General features: G+C 37.5%; 1 protein-coding gene across 13 annotated transcripts in view; it reads left to right on the top strand.

Moving 5' to 3' along the window:
* The window catches only part of LOC311302107 (ankyrin repeat and SAM domain-containing protein 1A), a 132084-nt gene that overhangs the window by 107796 nt on the left and 1732 nt on the right, over window positions 1-22556 (top strand). For 7 of the 13 annotated variants that reach the window (XM_084427718.1, XM_084427716.1, XM_084427715.1 and 4 more), the window contains 10 exons: window positions 2089-2187; window positions 2323-2469; window positions 5360-5467; window positions 6511-6678; window positions 6754-6891; window positions 7168-7239; window positions 8652-8738; window positions 9898-10035; window positions 11590-11754; window positions 15644-15769. In XM_084427718.1, the coding sequence (XP_084283844.1) occupies window positions 2089-2187; window positions 2323-2469; window positions 5360-5467; window positions 6511-6678; window positions 6754-6891; window positions 7168-7239; window positions 8652-8738; window positions 9898-10035; window positions 11590-11754; window positions 15644-15754 (1233 nt within the window). In that variant the 3' untranslated portion in view covers window positions 15755-15769. Of the gene's footprint in view, window positions 1-2088; window positions 2188-2322; window positions 2470-5359; window positions 5468-6510; window positions 6679-6753; window positions 6892-7167; window positions 7240-8651; window positions 8739-9897; window positions 10036-11589; window positions 11755-15643; window positions 15770-22556 lie in introns of those variants that run through there. The other 6 variants (XM_084427725.1, XM_084427726.1, XM_084427717.1 and 3 more) reach the window with 2 other exon arrangements.

The raw sequence follows: 22556 nt of genomic DNA, 5'->3' as shown, positions 1-22556 counted from the left end.
CTTCACTCTAAATGATTTGGGCAGTTTTACTCGAACCTATTCCCCATCTGCCTCCCTCACTCACTTTACCACAGGATGAGCAGATGAGACTTGAAGTGGCTCAGATCGCTCGTGCTGTTTGAGTGGAGTGAACGATGACGGACAGTGATGTGATTCGTCATGTTCATCAGAGCATTAGATGTCTCATATTTGATTCAGATCTGCAGATCCTTCATTGCACAGGACGTCTGTGATGATTACCCACTGCACCACTTTCCTTCACCAGGCGCAATTGTAGGACTTTACTTCATGTGTTTCCATTTCGTCTGTCCAGCGACGTGTAGTGTGGAGGGACCGAATCACAGCCGATCAGAACATTTTGTTTAGCTTTTTTATTGTTTTATTGATTTTGTTTTGTTTGGAGTTTTTTTTTTGTGGCTTGCTTGTTTGTGTTTTATTGGTTTTATTTTGTGTATGGTTGGAGTTTATGTTTTCTGGTTTGCTTTAAGTTGTTTGTTTTATTGGTTTCATTTTGTGTTGTTTGGGTGTTTTGTTTTGTGTTTGTTTTATTGATTTAGTTGTTTGTATGTTTTGCCTTTTGTTAGCATTTTATTGGTTTTGTTTTGTTTGTTTGGAGTTGTTTGTGGTTTGCTTGTTTGTTTTATTTTGTTTAGAGTTTTTGATTTGTGCTTTTATGGTTTGTATTATTTATTATTTATTGGTTTCGGTTTGTGTTTTGCATCTGTGCTTGTTTGGAGGTTTTGTTTTTGGTTGTTTGTATTATTGATTTTGTTTTATTATTGTTTGGAGTTTTTGTTTGTTTGTTTGGTTGTTTTTTACTTTGTTTGATTTGGTATGTTATGGTTTGATGTTATTGTTTCACGGATTGTGACTGAAGTATTGCGTTGCAGTGTTTATATTTGCTAGCATGGACTCTCGGCACATAACGCCAGCCGGTGCTTCACAGCATACACTGAAGCAGTGCGTGTTGGACACTAAATGTGCCAGGTCACTATAAATCACAGTTCACTTCATTGTAGATCTCAAAACACTACCACTCCACTTGCCGTAAATTCTTATCATCATCTGTTTGTCATGTTTATCATATTTTAAACACAGTTTCAAGGCTATTTAATACAGTGACCCTTCAGGTGCAGGACGGGTCATACACAGTGTTTCCTCTTTAAATGCATTAATTGTGTATTAAGGGACTGCGAGGCCTGATGGAAAAACTCTCTCACTCACTCACTCACTCACTCACTCACTCACTCACTCACTCACTCACTCACTCACTCACTCACTCACTCACTCACTCACTCACTCACTCACTCACTCACTCACTCACTCTCTCTCGTCATTGTTCTCGACATCGCGAGTCTCTCTCTCTCTCTCTCTCTCTCTCTCTCTCTGTGTGTGTGTTTAAGGTCTCGTTGTAAGATCAGCACCTCAGATTGCTCTCTGCGCCGTCTTGCATCGATCGCTCAGATGCTGCTGTGTTAGATGTCCTGCGTTTAGAGTATATGGCACTGATCAATAAAGAAACATGAAACGCGCACACTCATACAAACAGTGTGAGATGTGCGCCGTCTCTGTCCAACATGATAATATTTTGTGTCCGTAATCCATATTGTGGAGACATACCGTATCATTGGTGAAGAAAGTAAAGGTGGTTCAGTGACTAAAACGTAAGCTGCCGTTCTCAGTGGTGGTCTGCAGTCAATTGAATTAAACCTTGCGTGTTTTCAGACAAAAGACACATTGACCGAGTGGAGCACTATTGCCCTTCAGTATTGATATTGAGTTGTGTATTTGGGTCTTTTGTTGTGGTGTTGTGTATATTGTAATCTAATCTAAACTAAATTAAACAAGATCAATACAAGCAGAAATCTTTTTTCAGAGATTTTATGTTTACTTTTATTTTCCCCATGGTTTAAACATTAACCTCACTAGCATAAACCTCATTAAATGTTGTTAGGTTTGTGCAATATATGAATGCAATACATTTATCTAATTAATCACATAAAAAAAAAATCACATTTTGTGAACATTAAAACACACAGAGAAAGGAAGCTATCTTTCACAGTATGTCTAACGGTTGTGTTTGTGTAGGGAAATGATGTAATGGAAGAGCAAGATCTGAGAGAAATCGGCATCACGGATCCGGGACATCGCAGGAAGATCATCAGCGCTGCACGTTCTTTACCAAAGGTCAGTGTCAGTCTAAAATCATCCGTTACATGCTAAGATGGCCTTTTATCACTTATGACTTTATCAGGATCATCTTGTGAGAGGTCCATCATTGTAATAATCTCTGTTGTGTTGATCTGTACTGGTTTTGTGCAGGTGAAAGCGCTGGGCTGTGACGGCAGCACGTCCCTCTCCTCGTGGCTGGACGTCCTGGGTCTTCAGGAATACCTGCACAACTTCATGTCCAGCGGCTATCGCACGCTAGAGTGTGTGAAGAACCTGTGGGAGCTGGAGATCGTTAATGTGAGGACAGCGGCATTCATTCAGACGTTTACAGTCGTCAGTAAAGACTGCTTTTTTGTTTGTTTGTTTTTATATGAAGTATCAGTAACACTTTACTGCTTCACTAATAATGCTGCACGATTAATCGTATCGCAATCGCGTTGTCAAGCCTACGCGATTATATGACGCAAAATGCTGCGATTTTATATAAAATAAACAAATTAGCGCTGTTAACGCAGCATCTGTTCATTTTTGGCATCCTTTGGCTATAGTGTTACATGATCCCGCTCTTATTCATGCAAATGCTTTTAAACCATTCATGCGCGATAAGACCAAAAAGAACACGCTGTCAGTGAATGTCCTCCTGACACACACGACCCACAGATAGACGCGCGCCAGTATCAAGTTCTCTTTCGCGGTAGAACGAACAACACACATGTATGCCAAAATGAACACGCTGCCTGTGAATGTCCTGACTGTGACACACAGAAAGACTCGCGCTAATATCGTGCGTGCGCACAAAACAGCATGCCAGAATACAGTTCTCTTTCGAGCTTGAACGAACAATAACACCCACAATTATGCCAAAATGTCTTTTTGTCGAGTATCTTCATAACATAAGAGTAGTCTTATGATGAACGTGAAGAGTTGTGACTCGTGAGAGAATGAGGCGCGTGTGAGATCCGCGTCTCTGACAGCAGCGGCTGGTCTTAAAGGGACAGTACACAGTAGCCACTAATTATATCTGTCGCTAAAGTTAATCAAAGAACAAAGGGAACAGAGAAAAACACTCACTGCTCTTGACTAAATAACTTTTTTTCTTTAGGCAGATTATCACTAATCTGTGTGTGCATTTATTTTCCTTGAGAACCAAGCAAGTTGACTCATGAAACCATTTGTTTATTATATCGCAATCGCAATATTGACCTCTATCGCAATATTCCCCAAATCGTGCAGCCCTACTCACTACTTTATTAACATGAAGTAACTGCTAAAATAATTATCTCAAGTTGCTTCAAATCTGTATGAATTTCTTTCTTCTGTTGAACACAAAGAAAGATATTTTGAAGGGGGAAAAATTCTATGGAAGTCAATTGGGTCCAACAACTGTTTGCTTCAAAATATCTTCTTTTGTGTTCAGCAGAAAAAAGACATTCATACAGGTTTGAAACAACTTGAGGGAGAGTAAATAATGACCGAATTTTCATTTTGAAGTGAACTATTCCTTTGTTAATTTTAACATTTACTAATACATTATTAAAATCAAAAGTTTTGTCTTTTAATACTATTTCACGAACCTGAACTAACATGAACAAACAATGAACAGTTGTATTTTTATTAACTATCATTAACAAAGAGTAACACATTTATTGCTCATTGATAATGTATTAACCAATGTTAACTAATTGTAACTTGACCTTATTGTAAAGTGTTACAAAAGTAATATTATTTACATATTGGCTTTTATTTTATTTGTAAAAGTAATTGAATTACTTGTTTCTGAATTAAGGCCCGTTCACACCAAGGACAACTGTAGGATATATAGGATAACGATAAAGATACAGTTCTAAAAGTCATTCTCAATATTAAAGATTAAAGGTACAATATGTAAGATTTCACCAAAAAATCACTTGCGCAGTGTGATATATTTCCTGCAGTTGTGTACTTACAATATCCCAAAAGTTCCCAAAGATTTTTAAATTCAGAGAAATTCACAATTTTAAAAAGTGCCCGTCCCTGTTCACCGTCGCCTGTCAATGACGTAATATCCGCGTTATCCCTAGTTTCCGCTGTTACTGCCATAGTAACCATGGCGACAGACGTGGACAACTGCGTTGCGTCTAGCGGCACACTCACGCTGTTGTTGTTTCGTTCAAACATTTATGGACCATGGCAAGCAGACTTTGGGACAAAAGGAAAGAACTAAAACGAGGATCAATATCGGCGTGGCGTTTTCGAGATGCCGAGAGCTTAATGACCGCGACTAACTTCGAAGTTAGGCGCTGCTCTTGCATGTACTTTATTAGACAGGTGAGCAAATGTACATAAAACAAATCAATGTTATATAGCTCAACATGATGAAATGTTAGAATATGATCAGTATGTTATTCTAATGTTGATCTAGCTCACTGCTAGTCTCATACAGACAAACTAACACATAGAATAACATTATAACTTTCAACACACTCAAGTGCAGTTTAGTGTGATAGTGTAGACCAAGTGAAACAGCGCTGCTTTACCTCACAAGTTTAATTAGTCAAATAAACTGACCTGTTTGAGTAGTAATTCAGCACTTGTGTGTAGTTCGGTAGAATGAAACGTCCTTATTCCTTTATATCCGCGGGACTCGCGTGTGGCGCTGATATCTGTCTCTCATTAGCAATCGCGACCTGCTTCACACCACAGTGATGTTAAAAAACATGAATGTTTTCACTCATCCATAAACATTATTAGATCCATCAGCATGACAACAAGTTCCATGATTCCACTTATCACTGCGTCATCAACCTACGCCTTTGTTATTGTAAGAGGTTAGCGACCCCTAGCGGCGAAAAAATGACATATTGTAGCTTTAAAGAATAGCAGAGTTCACACCACAACTATAACCATAATGGCACAGAAGAACAATATCATTGCATTCACTTTCAAAAAAATGTTTTCCAGCTGATGAACGATAAAAACATGGACAGCCAATCAGAATCCATCCTGCTTTAACGAGCTCGAACATTTAAAGCGACAGGCGACAAAACTGCAGTGTGCGCTTATAATAAACAGAATAATATTGTCCGCTGGTGTGGACGTATCGTTATCTTTAAAGTTATCGTTCTTGGTGTGAGTGGGCCTATTCTGGGTATTTACGTTGCTTTCTGGAGTTTAATTGTTTGTTTGTGTGTGTTTTGTGCACATGTAGGTGCTGAAGATCACGTTGTTGGGCCACAGGAAAAGGATCATCGCATCGTTAGCTGAGCGGCCCTATGAGGAGCCGCCGGTTAAACCTCCTCGCCTCTCTCAGATCAGAGTAAGTGCTGCGGTGTACAGTAACACGGACAGATCTCAGGCGGAGGGACACAATTACACTGTTCAGTACTGCAGTGCAGGTTTTTTTTTTTTTCATGACACTGATTAATTTAAGTCCATTTTACTGATATGTAATTAATGCAACTTTAGTTGACTGTAATGAAAAATGTGTTAAACTATAACAGATCTAACTTTGATCTATAAATTAATTTAAATGTGTCAGACATTTAAACGTTTTGTTTCCGTGTTTGTTTCATTGTTATTTTGCAGTGTTGTTTTCATATTTTTACAGTAGTTTATTGGCATGATTCATCTTTCATCTGGTCTTCTTTAACAATGACAAAAAAAAAATAAGAAATTAAATTAATTTGTCAGTTATTGCATTTAATAGATTAATACTTATGCCATCTCTTATTTTCACAAACCATGCCTTTCAGAGTTTGTGTCCATGTATTTTGATGTCTAGATGTGTTTTTTTATGTTTCCTCTGTTGACTTTTGCAACTCAAACAGCAGCTTGACTGCACTTCTGTCCCTTACAGAAGGATATTGGCTGAATCTCACAATCAAATTGGTCATATCACACCCAAAAAAACCAAACAATAGATTATATTTTGCATGAATAAAAACAGAAGCACATTTTAAGGACCTTTAAGAATTGATGCATAATTGTTTTTGAAATAAAGAAAAATAAAACGTATTTGATATTAATTTAAATATTTTAATTTAAAATAAACTAAAACAATATTTAATTACAAATAAATGTATTTAATTTAGCATTAATGTGCTATCCCGCTCCCGCTATAAATGTGCGGGAAGATGTTTGCTCTGACACTTCCTCCGCTGACACACCCAGGTAGAGAACAGTTTGCCTCATTGAACAGACGGTACTTCAGTCTCTCTGAAATTTGGCATCAGCCCTGATTATAGTCTATAACAAAGTGCAGAATACTGGAAGCTCTCTCTCTCGCTCTCTCTCTCTCATTTATGAGGAAGCACATCTTCCCTGTTGGCTGATCGCCCTCATTGAACACTTCTTTTGCAGTGTCAGGATCTCGTGTCCCAGACCTCGTCTCCCCTCAGTCTCTCAGACTCCTACACACGTTCTATGGATCCGCTGTTGCCCGCAGGGGATTCTGGGAGGAGGAGAGGACCCGACTCCGAGTATGACGCGGCCACCCGACAGCGGCCCAACGACAGAACACAACCACAAGTGAGTCGAACTCAGCGATTCCTTCTGCTTCTGCTCATACGAGGTTTATCCTAAAAGAGTTCTTCCTCCCTGAAGGAGAAATATGAGGAACGTCAGCGGGAACCTCGTCTGACCTTACGACCCCCGAGTCTGGCGGCTCCGTACACACCGGTCCAGAGCTGGCACCACCAGCCCGAGAAGCTCATCTTTGAATCGTGCGGTTACGAGGCCAATGTAATCATATTTCTATCAGCCTCTCTTTATAAAATCATTATTCCCGTGATGGTGTTTAGATGTGATTTTGCCAGACCAACTGAAATCTGTCTCTCTCTCTCTCTCTCTCTCTCTCGTTGTCTCTCTCTCTCTCTCTCTCTCTCGTTGTCTCTCTCTCTCTCTCTCTCTCTCTCTCTCTCTCTCTCTCTCTCTCTCTCTCTCTCTCTCTCTCTCTCTCTCTCGTTGTCTCTCTCTCTCTCTCTCTCTCGTTGTCTCTCTCTCTCTCTCGCTCTGCAGTATCTGGGCTCGATGCTCATTAAAGAACTAAGAGGAACGGAGTCAACGCAGGACGCCTGTGCTAAAATGAGGGTAGGTGTTCACTGAGGTGTTCTTCCACCAGTGAGAGCTCAAGGTCTCTCCTGTGAGCATTATATTTTGGAGCGGGCAGCAAGCAGCACTGTCAGGGAAAACTGCCACCCATGTGAGTCCTCTACAGGACACTAGCGCAAAAAAAGACCGTTTCATAATACAGTAGATACAGAGGTCTGTCCAGAAAGTGGAAAATTAACTTCTGTGTGTGTGTGTGTGCGCCAGACTGCAGATTTGCACTTTAAGGGCTGTTTTTGATAAGCAGTCATGTACGTTCGGGTTTTAAATGCTTAAATAATTCAGCAGAACTGTTTGCTCAGCCGGTCACTGCAGAGATGTAGTCAGATTGAGCAGTCGGGCCAGAGTGATGCTTTTAATCAAGAGAGCCAGCCAGAGGGGAAAAAAACCTGTTTTCTTTACTAAGTAAATGATAAAGGAAGGGCATGGGGATGTATGTCCTCTGAATATTAGCACTGGCTGTTGGTGAATCTTACAATGAAACTGGTCGTGTTTAATATTTCAATCTTAAAAATAGATAAATGAAAATATATTTTGGATCAAGAAAAGAAAATAACCACATTTTACATAATAATAATAATAAAACGGTAATAATAATGACCTCATTCGCGCACGTACGTTTGAGCTTCTCTTTTTAATGGCGGTTGGCAAACCCACTTGACGGAGCACACGCCACCTACAGCTCGACACCTGCGTGACAGCAGACGTGAAATAAAGGATCGGGCTTAGGATGGCCAATACCGATCTGTTAAAAAATGCCGAATCGGCCCCGATATATCGATCCTTGAGGTTGACTCGGGTCATCCCTAATTTAAATACTGTAAAGTCATCGTTCAGCTAATGTTTGCTAATGAACCCCAAGCTCTTGATCAAGAACTACTGTTTTACAGTCATGAGAACTTTGGGACAAAATGAATGGTCGACCGATATATCGGGCAATATTTGGTGTTTTTTTTTATTCCGCATCGGCCGATAAGCGTTTTGCTTTGGCCGATGTGTCAGAAGCAGGACGTGTGTCAGACCGAAACCGGTCCGTGCGAACAGGAGAGCGAGTTCTGCTGTCACTGGAGACGCACCATCGACAAACTTTATTTCAAACTACGCTGCACTTTTCCCAGTTGCCCCACCTTGTCGTATTCATGTCATATTCACTGTGTGCTGCATGTAAAATTAGTGTCTTTATTTGAAAAAATATGATTCCCAGTGCTCAATTTTTCCAGATTACTGAGTGTCCTGTTGGTTACAGAGTTATAACGAAATGGTAATAAAAAGTGTTGTGGTGAAATATTTGGGGCATTATATTCACAACCCTTCTATAATCCCCTCTCTCTCTCTCTCTCTCTCTCTCTCTCTCTCTCTCTCTCTCTCTCTCTCTCTCTCTCTCTCTCTCTCAGAGGTCGACAGAGCAGATGAGGAAGATCCCCACCATCGTCCTCTCCATCACGTACAAGGGTGTGAAATTCATCGATGCTGCCAACAAGGTGATGACATCATCCTCCTCTGTCGTTCGCCCCGGGCAGGCAGATAAACAGCCGCTCGTTAAACTGAAACCCCTCTGGCTCATGGGACATCTCTGTGGGGGGGAGGGGAGGGTGCTGTGTTCTCATCGCGTCACGTGACTGATAAACTCAGACTTATTGAGTGACTCCTGGCCGATCCTGAGCTCTGAGTCATTTTCGCTTCGCTAAAGGTCACGGGCGTCTGAAGGGGCTCCTGATTATATTTATTCATATTCATTAAAGTTTTAAGTTGTTTTGATCCTGTAGACACTGCATTGACGTTAATCTGTTATTGTTATAATTATTAAAATGATGATTGACAGTAACTGTGTTTGCTCATCAGCCACTGTGGTTTTCCAAAGTTACTCGTCACTCAGCATTTCCACTGGCCACAATTCTGACATCGATACCATGAGGGAAAAACTGCCATATAGATATTTTTAATATGATCTCATAATTTGTCAGCAGGTTTATTAGGCCGCTGTCACTTTAAGACCTGAAGCACGGGTCCATTACACTGTTACACATGCGTTTCTTTCTCAACTGTACATTCACTTAAAATATAACTGACTGTGTTTACGCGAATGCTGGCCAAGACCATTTTGACATTATTTTGTGTATTTGACTGTTTAAGCGAAAAATAACTCAATTTAGTACTGAGAGGCGGCTTTATGTAGTAAAATTATGTGCAATACACACAATCCCTCGGTGAAATTCAAGCCCTGTAACAGCAACAATATTCATCAGTATCAAATGAAACGAGTGAGTGAGTGGAGGCGGGTTTGAGTGTCTCTCGCTGTCGGAGAGATGAGAGAGAGAGAGAAAGAGCAGCTGGGATTGTGTGTCTATTCTGTGGAAAATTAGTATTGGACGTGTTTCAGATATTTCAGGATCAATATTGAAAAATCTATATTTTGGATACATTGCACTTAGTTTATTATTTCAGATGCATTTTTAAAAGACTACAATTGAAAAATTTATATATTATATATAAAATTCAAGCCGCCAGCATGGCAAGTAGGAGTGACTGCTTTACACGCCACAAAAATACACACTATTTATATATATATATATATATAGTGTTTCTGTGATTGCTGTTGAGGCTCCGTCTCCTAATATGATCTTGGTTTTGTGTGTGCAGAACATCATCGCAGAACATGAGATCCGGAACATCTCGTGTGCGGCTCAGGACCCTGAGGACCTCTGCACCTTCGCTTACATCACTAAAGATCTGCAGAGCAGCCACCATTACTGCCATGTGTTCAGCACCGTAGACGTGGTGAGACAAACATGACCAGCGCTTCAGGGGTTCTCAACGGTTGGGCTTCAGTTTCAGATGCAGATTTACAGAACTTATGTCTGTCATGACCCATTTGAGAAGCACTGCTCATAGTCATTGTTCTCGACATCACGAGTCTCTCTCTCTCTCTCTCTCTCTCTCTCTCTCTCTCTCTCTCTCTCTCTCTCTCACACACACACACACAATGGGCCGTGTGCCAGGACTCTGATAGTATCACAGAGTTTTATAGGAGAGTTTGTGAGCCCATTAAAGTTACATTGATCATACAGCTGCCTGAATGATACAGACACACTAGACCTTGAACACTTACAGCCAGACTCTAGTAGAGCTGCAACTAATGATTCATTTGATAGTTCACAAATCAAGCCATTATTAGAACTGATAATTGACTATTCAGGTGATTCATAAATAGCTAAAAGCTTTTACTTTTGAGGTAAGAGGTTATTTTAGGCATGCAATAATTAACAATAAAGAGTTTAGTTTCTTTTTTTAAATTAAAAGTGCAATTTAAGTTTTGGTCAAAAGTGAAAATATTATGAAAAATTTCTATTTGAAATGTATGTTCGGTAACACTTTACAATAAGGTTTCATTAGTTAACATTAGTTAACTATTTGAGTTAACAAGAACTAAGAATGAACAATACTACGTAAACAACACTATATTTATTAATTTTAGTTAATGTTAATTTCTAAATTTACTAATACATTATTAAAATCAAATGTATTTGTTAACATTAGTTAATGCACTGTGAACTAACATGAACAAATAATAAATAAAAAACTGTGTTGCTCATTGTCAGTTCACGTTAGTTAATACATTAATGAAACCTTATTGTAAAGTGTTACCAAATGTTCTTATGAACTTAATATTCATCAAAGAATCCTGAAAAATGGATCACAGTTTCCACAAAAAATATGAAGCAGCACTACCGTTTTCAGTAGTAATAAATGTTTCTTTATCAAAACAGCATATTAGAATGAATTCTGATGAATGCAGCTTTGATCACAAGAATAAATTTCATTTTAAAATATATTACAGTAGAATACAATGGAAGCTTGTTTCTGTAATAAAGGTAATTGTGACTTTTTAACTTGCAATTTTGACTTCTTTTTCAGTCACAATGTGATATAAACTCACAACTGAGAGTTATAAAATCTGAATTGTGAGATATAAACTCATAAAATATGTGCGTCGCACTTCACGGCGTCTCATAGATGCACAGAGAAATGCTGCTTATGTCCCTTTTCAGAGACTCCATGATGTCTAATGTGCAATTATATGAAAAGCTGCTCTTCATTACACTACTTGACATAACTAAGCTTTCCATTACACACTTTATGAGTTAAAATGCCTCTTAAGTGCAGTATAATGGTGGAGGCTTGTAGAAATGTACTGATGTATGACTGTTGATGAGGCTGTTTAAGAAACCTCTGAAGATGGATCGAGGTCATTTGAGCTCTTTGATAATTTCTTAATTGCTGTTTAAGCACTCCATCATCATAGTTAATCGCTGCGTGTCCACCTCCCGTCAGAACCTGACCTACGAGATCATCCTGACGCTGGGACAGGCGTTTGAAGTGGCCTATCAGCTGGCACTGCAGGCCCAGAGGACCAGACAGCAGCAGAACACAGAGATCATCGAGACCAAGAGCAGCAGACCCACGCCCAAACCACGGGGGAGCATGCGCAAGTCAGGGGTGAGAGCGCACACACACACACACACACACACACACACACACACACACACACACACACACACACACACTCTCATCCTGAGCCCTGGAACAACCCACCGGTTCCTACACAGCTTCCTCTAGTCAGGCTGCATAGGTTTTTACCAGTTGCGCTAAAGGTTAAACGTTAGAGTTGATATTTTGGTCCGCTTTCTGATTTTACACCATGTTAGACTTGTGGTTAGTTTGTTTAGATGTCAGTCAGACGGTCTCTTCCTGTTTTTCATCTTCAAAACAAACTTGGGTCTTCAGCCGACAAAGTTTAAATCCTGTCTGGCTAGAGCTCTTCTCATAATGTTACTCATTAGGTCCGTAAGTGAAGGTCTTTAGTGGCTGTTTGAACACATTCGACCACATGTTACACTACGAAAGCAATCCGGTCGAATGTTTTTTCAACTCCCTCTGGAAGTGATGGAAAGTGGACAAGCTCAAAATGTTTTAGACCCTGTTTACACCTGGATTTGGCATTGTACACTTGTGATCAACCAAATCATCTTAATATCTAAATGGTAAATGAGTCTAAGTGGGCAGTTTCTAGCCAGAATACGCCATCAATACATGAGCTACATGAACATACGCAAAGATTAAAAGCTAACTCTCCTAATTATTACAAGTATTCGACTAATATAATTTGTTTTATATTTGAAAGTTAGATGTAGTGTTGTCAAAAGTACCGACTTCGGTACCAAGTCGGTACTGAAATTGTAAAATGTGACGATACCAGCATTTCCCTCTAGCATTTTGAGCGGATTCTTAAACGCCTCTGATTGGCCATTGTGTTCACTCGCTCAACATATACGTCTCTGATTGGCTACAATGATCAACGCTTCCAAAGCATGTTGTAAATGGACATCTGTGATGCTCTTCATTCACAGATACACACGAGAGCGTTTAAAAGATCCCTAATATATCCACTGATAGACGCCTGCTTTCAAACGCTGGATCAATCATAAAAACAGAAAACATATAAACCCACTGCTGAGTCCTAGAGCTCAATGATCCTCCCAAAACCCATCTGTCTGTGTCTGCATTTGTAGTCCAGTCACTGCTTAATGTTTACATGTTTCTTTGGTTTCATCCTCTCAGTTCAGCTTCACCTTGCTGTATTCTTGTTCTAATTATTCTTTACACTTTCCATTGCTCAGTTTCCCTCTTTCCTTCATCCAGCTCGTCCTTTATTCACCTTGCCACTTCAATAGCTCCAATTCCCATGGTTCCTCTCTTTCTATGACTTACCGGCAGATCCATATCTAGCCCACGTTTGCTGTAGTGCAACGGATGTTTTTTTACCAGTGCTTTGACAAGTACGTATAGTGCTGTGGAGCCCCCTGCTGGTGCTGTGAGGAAGCACACATTCAGATGAGGCTGTGAGCGCTAGATTACATACTTTTTATCATATAGGTTAGTTTAGAGACCATAAAGACTTTTTATTTCAAATAAATGCTGTTATTTTAAAGTTTCTATGGAAGCTTGTTTCCGCCACAGAATAAAAATAAAAAAGGTAATTGTGACTTTTTATCTCAAAATTCTGACTTTTTTTTTTCTCACAATTGCGAGTTTCCATCTCAGAATTGAGAGATATAAAGTCAGAATATATAAAGTCAGAATTGAGAGATATAAAGTCAGAATATATAAAGTCAGAATTGAGAGATATAAAGTCAGAATTGAGAGATATAAAGTCAGAATATATAAAGTCAGAATTGAGAGATATAAAGTCAGAATATATAAAGTCAGAATTGTGAGATATAAAGTCAGAATTGTGAGATATAAAGTCAGAATTGAGAGATATAAAGTCAGAATTGAGAGATATAAAGTCAGAATTGAGAGATATAAAGTCAGAATATATAAAGTCAGAATTGAGAGATATAAAGTCAGAATTGAGAGATATAAAGTCAGAATATATAAAGTCAGAATTGAGAGATATAAAGTCAGAATATATAAAGTCAGAATTGAGAGATATAAAGTCAGAATTGAGAGATATAAAGTCAGAATATATAAAGTCAGAATTGAGAGATATAAAGTCAGAATATATAAAGTCAGAATTGAGAGATATAAAGTCAGAATTGAGAGATATAAAGTCAGAATTGTGAGATATAAAGTCAGAATTGAGAGATATAAAGTCAGAATATATAAAGTCAGAATTGAGAGATATAAAGTCAGAATATATAAAGTCAGAATATATAAAGTCAGAATTGTGAGATATAAAGTCAGAATTGAGAGATATAAAGTCAGAATTGAGAGATATAAAGTCAGAATTGTGAGATATAAAGTCAGAATTGAGAGATATAAAGTCAGAATATATGAAGTCAGAATTGAGAGATATAAAGTCAGAATATATAAAGTCAGAATTGAGAGATATAAAGTCAGAATATATAAAGTCAGAATTGAGAGATATAAAGTCAGAATATATAAAGTCAGAATTGAGAGATATAAAGTCAGAATTGTGAGATATAAAGTCAGAATATATAAAGTCAGAATTGAGAGATATAAAGTCAGAATATATAAAGTCAGAATTGAGAGATATAAAGTCAGAATATATAAAGTCAGAATTGAGAGATATAAAGTCAGAATTGTGAGATATAAAGTCAGAATATATAAAGTCAGAATTGAGAGATATAAAGTCAGAATATATAAAGTCAGAATTGAGAGATATAAAGTCAGAATTGAGAGATATAAAGTCGCAATTACTGTATATTTTAAAATGTTTTATTCTTCTATAGTTTATGTAAGTTTCTATTCATCAAAGAATCCTGAAAAAAGTATCACTGTTTCCAGAGAAATATTAAGCAGCACAACTGTCTTATAATAAATGTTTCTTGATCATCAAATCATCATATCAGAATGATTTCTGAAGGATCATGTGACACTGAAGTAATGATGCTGAAAATTCAGCTTTACTGTCACAGGAATAAATTACATTTTAACATATATTCACATAGAAATAGTTATTTTAAAGTGTAAAAAATATTTCACAATATCACAGTTTTTACTGTATTTTTGGTGAGCAGAAGAGACTGTTTTCAGTCAATGAATACATTGAATAATCAACAATTCAATGAATATTCTGGGTTACATACACTTGTCAGAAAGCTTTAGGTAACACTTTATTTAACAGTGTCCTTGTTACATGTCTTACATGTACTTACCGTAGTAATAACAGTAAATTATGCATGATTACATGCAACTAACCCTCAACCAAACCCTAATCCTATCCTAACCCTATAGTTAGTACATGCAGTTGCTTAATATTACTCAGTACTTAAATATATAATCACACTGTAACAATGATACCTTAAAATAAAGTGTAACCCAACTTTATTTCACAGTCTTGTTCCCCATGTACATGCTATGTTATTACAATAACTGTGTAAAAACGAGGTAATAACCCTGAACCTAACCTTAACACATGTAGTTTCCTTATATTACCAGTACTTTCTTGGGTAATAAAGTGCAACCGGTAACACTTTATTTTACAGTGTCCTTGTTACATATGTTACATGTACTTACCGTAGTAATAACAGTAAATTATGCATAATTACATGTAACTAACCCTCAACCAAATCCTAATCCTACCATAACCCTATAGTAAGTACATGCAGTTGCTTAATATTACTCAGTACTTAAATATATAATTACACTGTAACAACGACACCTTAAAATAAAGTGTAACCCTAAATGAAATGTTGTTGTTTTTAACCAGTAACTGTAAAAGCTTCAGGTCTCGTTCAGAAGCAGTAATACTCCTGTGAAGGACACCTGAGGCGAATCTCTCGTACTGTGAGAGGAGCTGGTGTCTTCATAAAGCTCAGTGACGGCCAGGTGTTGACCGCTCTCCGATACTCTGCTCTTTCAGGTGGAAGCGCTGGATGTGGACCCTCACGGTCAGAGCAGCGCGTCGTGGATCATGGACTCCAAAGATCCCAAGCGCACCGTCAGCACCAAGTACGAGACCACCATATTCTGATTGGACGATCCTCTCCTCCACGTCCCCCTCCCCCACCCACCCCCCCTCACACCTGTTTCCTTTTGCTCTGTGCCTTCACTCTCTAGATAGACATGACCGAACTCCTTCCTCCTCGCTCTCCTCCACACGGAAGACACCTTCTCCATTCACCTCTCGCTTCTCCGTCTGTCTCGCACGGTCCCGACGCCTTTCCTGAGGCCCTCCAGTCTCACTCAAACAAACACATTTCCCGCCGTCCTGACGTAGCCCTGTAGGTTTAGGAGCCTGTAGTCGTATCATAACTGTCCCGAAACCAAAGTATAAGTGCTGAGGACCAGAACATCTCATCAGCGCTGTCATGTAACCTTCCTGTTTCAAACGTCAAGAAACTAACATTTCCAACTCCGTTCTGCTCAAAGGACTCCACCTCCATCTTTCACACTGACTGTTTTTTTCCTCTTAACTAGTTTTTCTTTCTTTTCCTCCTTTCTGTGGTGCTCGTCTCTACCAGGCGTCGACCGCAATGAGACACTGATGAAGACTCTCCTCCTCTTCCTCCTCTTCAGTTTCAGCTAAAACGCCTGGACTTCACTAAACATGTAGCGTCAAATAAAAAAAAACACAGCCAAGGATTGATTACGTTAAAGGCACTTTCCATGAATATGGTACATTTTGGTGTCCCGTAATTATTATTTCTTTGGAGCAATAAAGGCACAATTCACATAATATTTAGAATTAGAACGGTAAGACTTTACAATAAGGTTCATTAGTTAACCATTAATGTTAGTTAACAGGAACTAAGAATGAACAATACTTCTTCAGCAATTATTAATCTTAGTTGATATTTAATTTCAACATTTACTGATACGTTATTAAAATCAAAGGTTGTATTTGTTAACATTAGTTAATGCACTGTGAACTAATATGAAGAAACAATGAACAGCTGGAGTTTTATTAGCTAACACTAACAAAGATTAATAAATACTGTAACAAATGTATTGCTCATTGTTAGTTCATGTTAGTTAATACATTAACTAATGCTAACTAATGAAACCTTATTGTAAAGTGTGACCATTAGAACTAATAAACATGAGCCTAACGTACAAAATAACATGATCGCATGTACAGCCAACAGTAAAAACAGCACAGAAGTCTTTTATTTGAATCATTAATTACATAATTATGTTAATTAATTGCCAAAAAGAGATATTTTGCTGTGTCTCATAATTTGAGGGCACTGTATTTAACTCTTCTTTATTTTTAAATAATAGTTTTGCATAAAATTGTTACATCATTTGGACCTTACAAATAATCTCATTTCATTTTAAATTTTTTAAGCAGATTATCATTGACTGCATTTGTCAGCTGTTCAACCCCGTGACCAAAGTTAGTGTAAGAAAAAAAGGATTAAACAAATATATTTCTTTAGCTTAGGGTAAGTTTATGAATACGAATAACCACGAACCAAAAACTAGCCAGCACTTACTGAGTGAGGCTTAAACTGAATCTTTATTTTATTTTATTCTCTATTTTATTTTGTTGTTTTTTTATTTTTTCATAAATGTAATTTATTTCATATATTTTTTTAATTAATTAAATATTAACATATAATTAATATTTACATATAAAAAAATGTTTTTAAAGCACACATTTATGTGACATAAATCTTTTTTTTTTTTTCTTTTTTTTACAGTATTCAAACATGTCCCAACATTTAGGAATTCATATAAAAGTAATAATATTTGTATAATAATCTTATAATAACTGTATAATATTTAGTTTGACCTCCTGAGGTGATGGACAGAGGTTAAGCACCTCCTTCCCTTTGCTACAAAGAATAAAAAAATGTCTTGACTTTAAAGCGATGAAATTTCTGTCATTAATTTCTCACGCTCATGTCGTTCCAAACCTGTACAACTTTCCTTAATCTTCAGGACACAAATGAAAACAAAAATGCAAACAAAGCACTTGCGTGGCTTCATAAAATTTGCATGATTACTTTAATGATGTCTTTACTATCTCTCTGGGGCTTGAAAGTGGTAGTTGCGTAGCCTGTCAATGGAGGGACAGAAAACTCTCCGATTTCATCATAAAGATCTTCATTTGTGTTCTGAAGACGAGCGAAAGTCTTATGGGTTTGGAACGACACGAGGGAGAGTAATTAATGACCGAAATTTCATGTTTGGGTGAACTATGCTTTAAGTTTTAGTCAAGCCCCATCTTGTACCCTTTTTCATGGAAAGTGCGAGTAAATGATCAGATGTTAAGCATTGTTTGCAGTTTGTGTTCTTTTAGCTCACTTACTGACATCTAAACATATTATGATGGACTGTGAGGGCTAGATGGATTATTATTAGTCCTGTTATGTTACTATGCACATCTAATTGATGCTATACATTCTGTCCATCCTAACATACTGGCAGAAGCTTCTTTAAGTACACTAGAAGTTAACTGAATTGGGATTGAAGTACCTCACTGTAAATGTAATTTTGCTGCCAGTATATGGATTTGCGTTTAGCACTGTGATATGATGTGTTGTCTTAAGTCTGAGTTAGCAGACCAGGCTGGGCCTAAATGTCTGAACCAAATCACAAAGAGGTGTCTGAGCAGATCGCCAGCTCAAAATGTGTCTGACGTCAAGGAATCAGAGTCAAGTGTAACATCGACTGCTTGTTATCGGCGTGATCAGGTGGTACACGCACAAGCAGACTCAAAACAGTGTTGTAGCAAACATGGGTTCGTACAAGATCAAATGCCATTGTGGTTTAGAAAAGCTTTTTATGTCTTTTGTTTTCTTTTCTTTGGGATTTAAATGTGGAATTATGTTCATGTATTCCTCACAAGCCTTAAAAATTATCAAGCGATCATGTAAAAATATGGGTGCATTCACAAATACATAACACTTATCAGGGGAAACAACTAAATGTCAGCGCATTCAGAATATCGTGATGATATGGAAGCCCATCCGCCACATAAGAAACAAAAAAAACATGCTTTGGTAAGTCATACTTGATATATCTCATAGTTTCAGCTTTTATATCATGTTTATGAGGTTGTATGCCATAATTATGAGAAGTCGAAATTGTCATAATTGACTTTTTGTGCCAGACTAAGTTGAAAGTGACATACTAAATCATAAATATGATATAAAAAGTTGAAATTGATGACTTTTACTTTTACGACTTTTAATTAATGTTGACTTAATAAATCATAAATGATGTAAAAAGATGAAATTATGAGATATCAAAATCGAGATAAAAAGTCATCGGACAGAAGTCATAATGACTTACTTTTTGATGACTTTATATCTCAGTTACGACCTTTTATCTCATAATTTTCTTTTTAACCTCTTAATTATCTTATAATTATGACCTCATAAATTCAACGTTTTATGTCATCATTATGATTTTTCGTGTGGCAGAAATTGGCTTTCATATGACGGCACACTGGCAGCCAGTTTTATTTGTTGCATCCTTTTACTGTAAGGACAGTTGTACGGTGATGACAGAATTAGTTCAGTATCAAAGGATAAAGTTATGATCAGCATCTCATCCCGTCTAACATCTCCCTGTATTGCCTGCTGCTCTCTCTTCATCCTGAAACGTTTCTAACTGTCCCTTTACGTCAGTCTGCTGCTTCTGTTGTGCATTATTCAGTTCTCTCCTCAAAGTCCTCTCCCTTTGGACCCCATGGGCTAGCCGTTTGTAATGCCTAATAGTCAATGTGGATATAATATGTGATATAATGATTCACGACCTGGGGAGCTGATTGAGACGCATCCATTATAGTCCTCCTGGTCATTATCCCAAAATAAAGCCTGATGTGGGAATGACCATAAATAAATACATAGACATTAAATATTAATTACAGTACCAGTCAAAAGTTTGGAAACATTACTATTTTTAATGCTTTTGCAAGACGTCTCTTATGCTCATCAAGCCTGCAGTTAAAAAAAAAAAAAAAAAAACAACAGTAATATTATGAAATATTATTACAATTTAAAATAATGGTTCTCTTTTTTAATATATTTTAAAATGTAATTTATTTTTGTGATGCAAAGCTGAATTTTCATCAGCAAGTACTCCAGTCTTTGGTGTCTTATGATCCTTCAGAAATCATTCTAATATGATGATTTGATACTCAGTTATTATCAATGATGGAAACAGTTGTGCTGTTTAATATATTTTTTTGGAATACTTTTTTCAGGATTCATTGATGAGTAAAACGTTAACAGCATTTATTCATAAAAACAGCATTTATTCAAAATAAAAACATTTCTAACAATATAAATCGTTACCATCACCTTTTATCAATTTAACGCATTCTTGTTGAATTAAAGTACTAATTTCTTAAAAAAAAAATTGTTATTGTTCCCAAACTTTTGAACGGTAGTGTATATTGTTACAAAAGATTTCTATTCTAAATAAATACAGTTCTTTTTAACTTTTTATTCATCAAATAATCCTGAAAAAGTATCTCAGGTTATAAAAAAATATTAAGCAGCACAACTGTTTCCAACATTGATCATAAATCATCATATTAGAATGATTTCTGAAGGATCATAAGACACCAAAGACTGGAGTACTTGCTGATGAAAATTCAGCTTTGCATCACAAAAATAAATTACATTTTAAAGTATATTAAAAAAGAGAACCATTATTTTAAATTGTAATAATATTAATAATATTATAATAAATAATATTTCATAATATTACTGTTTTTTTTTTTTTTTTACTGCAGGCTTGATGAGCATAAGAGACTTCTTTCAAAAACGTTAAAAATAGTAGTGTTTCAAAACTTTTGACTGGTACTGTATGTACAATAATCATCTGAGAAAGTGGGCACGGAGACGCAGTGAGATCGGTTAGCGTTCTTATAACTATAAGCTATAAGAACCATATATACAGTATAATTTGTGTAGTTATGTCCAGGGCTTGACATTAAAACCTGCCAAATGTGTGTATTTCAGCAGTGGCGTGTTACGCACTCACTCCCACATATAATATATACATTTTTCAGTTGTGTTCTTTTAAAAACGCATCTGAAATAATAAACAATGGCAATGTAGTGTTGTCAAAAATGTAGATTTTTTCGATACTTGATACTGAAATATCTGAAACGCTTTAACGCTCATTTTCCACAGAATAGATATCGGAGACCAGCTGCTCTCTCTCTCTCTCATCTTTTCGACAGCGAGTGACACACAAACCCGCCTCCACTCACTCACTCGTTTCATTTGATACTGATGAATATTGTTGGTGTTACAGGGCTTGAATTTCGCCATGGGATTCCATGTATTGGCTAGCCTGGTTAAAACCAGACCATTCTCAGTAGTAACTGAGTTATGGTCTGGCAAAGCCTCATTTCCAAAGGGGCGTCGCCAACGGACGTCGCTCAAATGCCTCTGGGCGCAATTGGATAGACCTAAAACCAATCAGAGCGATCCTCATCGTGCAAAGCCATATGCTGCGTCCCAATTCGCCTAAGTTACACTATGCCATAAAAGTATGTACTCTTTTTGTGAAGAAAAGGTATTTACTTTTGAATGTAGCAAGAAAGTAGGCAAGCTTTGGGACATACTACTTCGTCATCTTTATCGGACGGATCTGTCGCGTGCATCCTGTCACGTAAACTGCCCTGTCAATCATCTTGTCACAGTTAAAATCTTCTATTAAATCAAATTTAATTTCCTACCGTTTCGGAGAGAAATGTAGCAGCACGTTCATCTGCCAGTGGGTCTTTCATGGAGACTGTCCTCATGTGTTTGCAATTTGAATATAATAATGCATTTAAAAGTTGGTTCGCTTTACCAACGGACGTCGCTCAAATGCCTCTGGGCGCAATTGGATAGACCTAAAACCAATCAGAGCGATCGTCATCGTGTAAAGCCCGCCCCAACGTTTCTGATTGGTGCCGCGATTCTGACGGATTAGAAATGGGCTTGAATGGGCTCTTTGCCAGACTACTTGCAGAGCAAATCTAAATTTGCCGGAAGTTGTCTGGGTTTTCCCAGGCTATGTATTGGCCATAATTGTACTCATTCCTGCAAATTTTGTTCTCACACCCAAACTGTGGCACATAAAGCCGCCTCTCAGTCCTAAATTGAGGGGTTTTTTTTTGCTGCTTATTGCGCCTAAACAGTCAAATACACACAAAATAATGTCAAAATGCCAGTCTTTGCGAGTATTCATGTGTCAGTTACGTTTTAAGTGAACGTAAAGGAAAGAAAACGCATGTGTATCAGTGTCCGTGCGTCAGGTCTTAAAGGGACAGAAGCCTAATAAACCTGCTGACAAATTATGAGATCATATTAAAAATATCTATAAGGCTGTTTTCCCCTCATGGTATCGATGTCAGAATTGTGGCCAGTGGAAATGCTGAGTGGCGAATAACTTTGGAAAACCACAAGCCACAGTGGCTGATGAGCAAAACAGTTAATGTCAAGCCCTGGTTATATCACATGATATTTGATGCGTAATCGAAGTCTCCGTGAAATGTCAATGTCGGATGTATTTCTGAGTGAAACGGGATATTCAGCAAGAATATTGTAGATTATTCAGTTGGCCTGGACTAGTGCGTCCTACACACCTGAACATTGGTAATGTATGATTTCTAGTCAGGCTGCCTAAAATATATAAAGACACGTTTTGAGCAGCCAATGCTCTCTTTAGGGTCCAAAGGGGAGAAGATTTTATGGGGGAAATTATTGGTACTACAGCATCTTTCTTTTCCACACCTTCTTTTCTCATATCTGCTGTAAATGGTTTTGGCATGTTAACTAGATCCCACACTTTATTAGTTTGATTTGTTTTAACCCCTGTGT

Source organism: Rutilus rutilus (assembly GCF_951802725.1).
Source record: "Rutilus rutilus genome assembly, chromosome: 13".
Classification (NCBI taxonomy): Eukaryota; Metazoa; Chordata; class Actinopteri; order Cypriniformes; family Leuciscidae; genus Rutilus; species Rutilus rutilus.
This window is presented reverse-complemented; position numbering and strand designations above follow the sequence as displayed.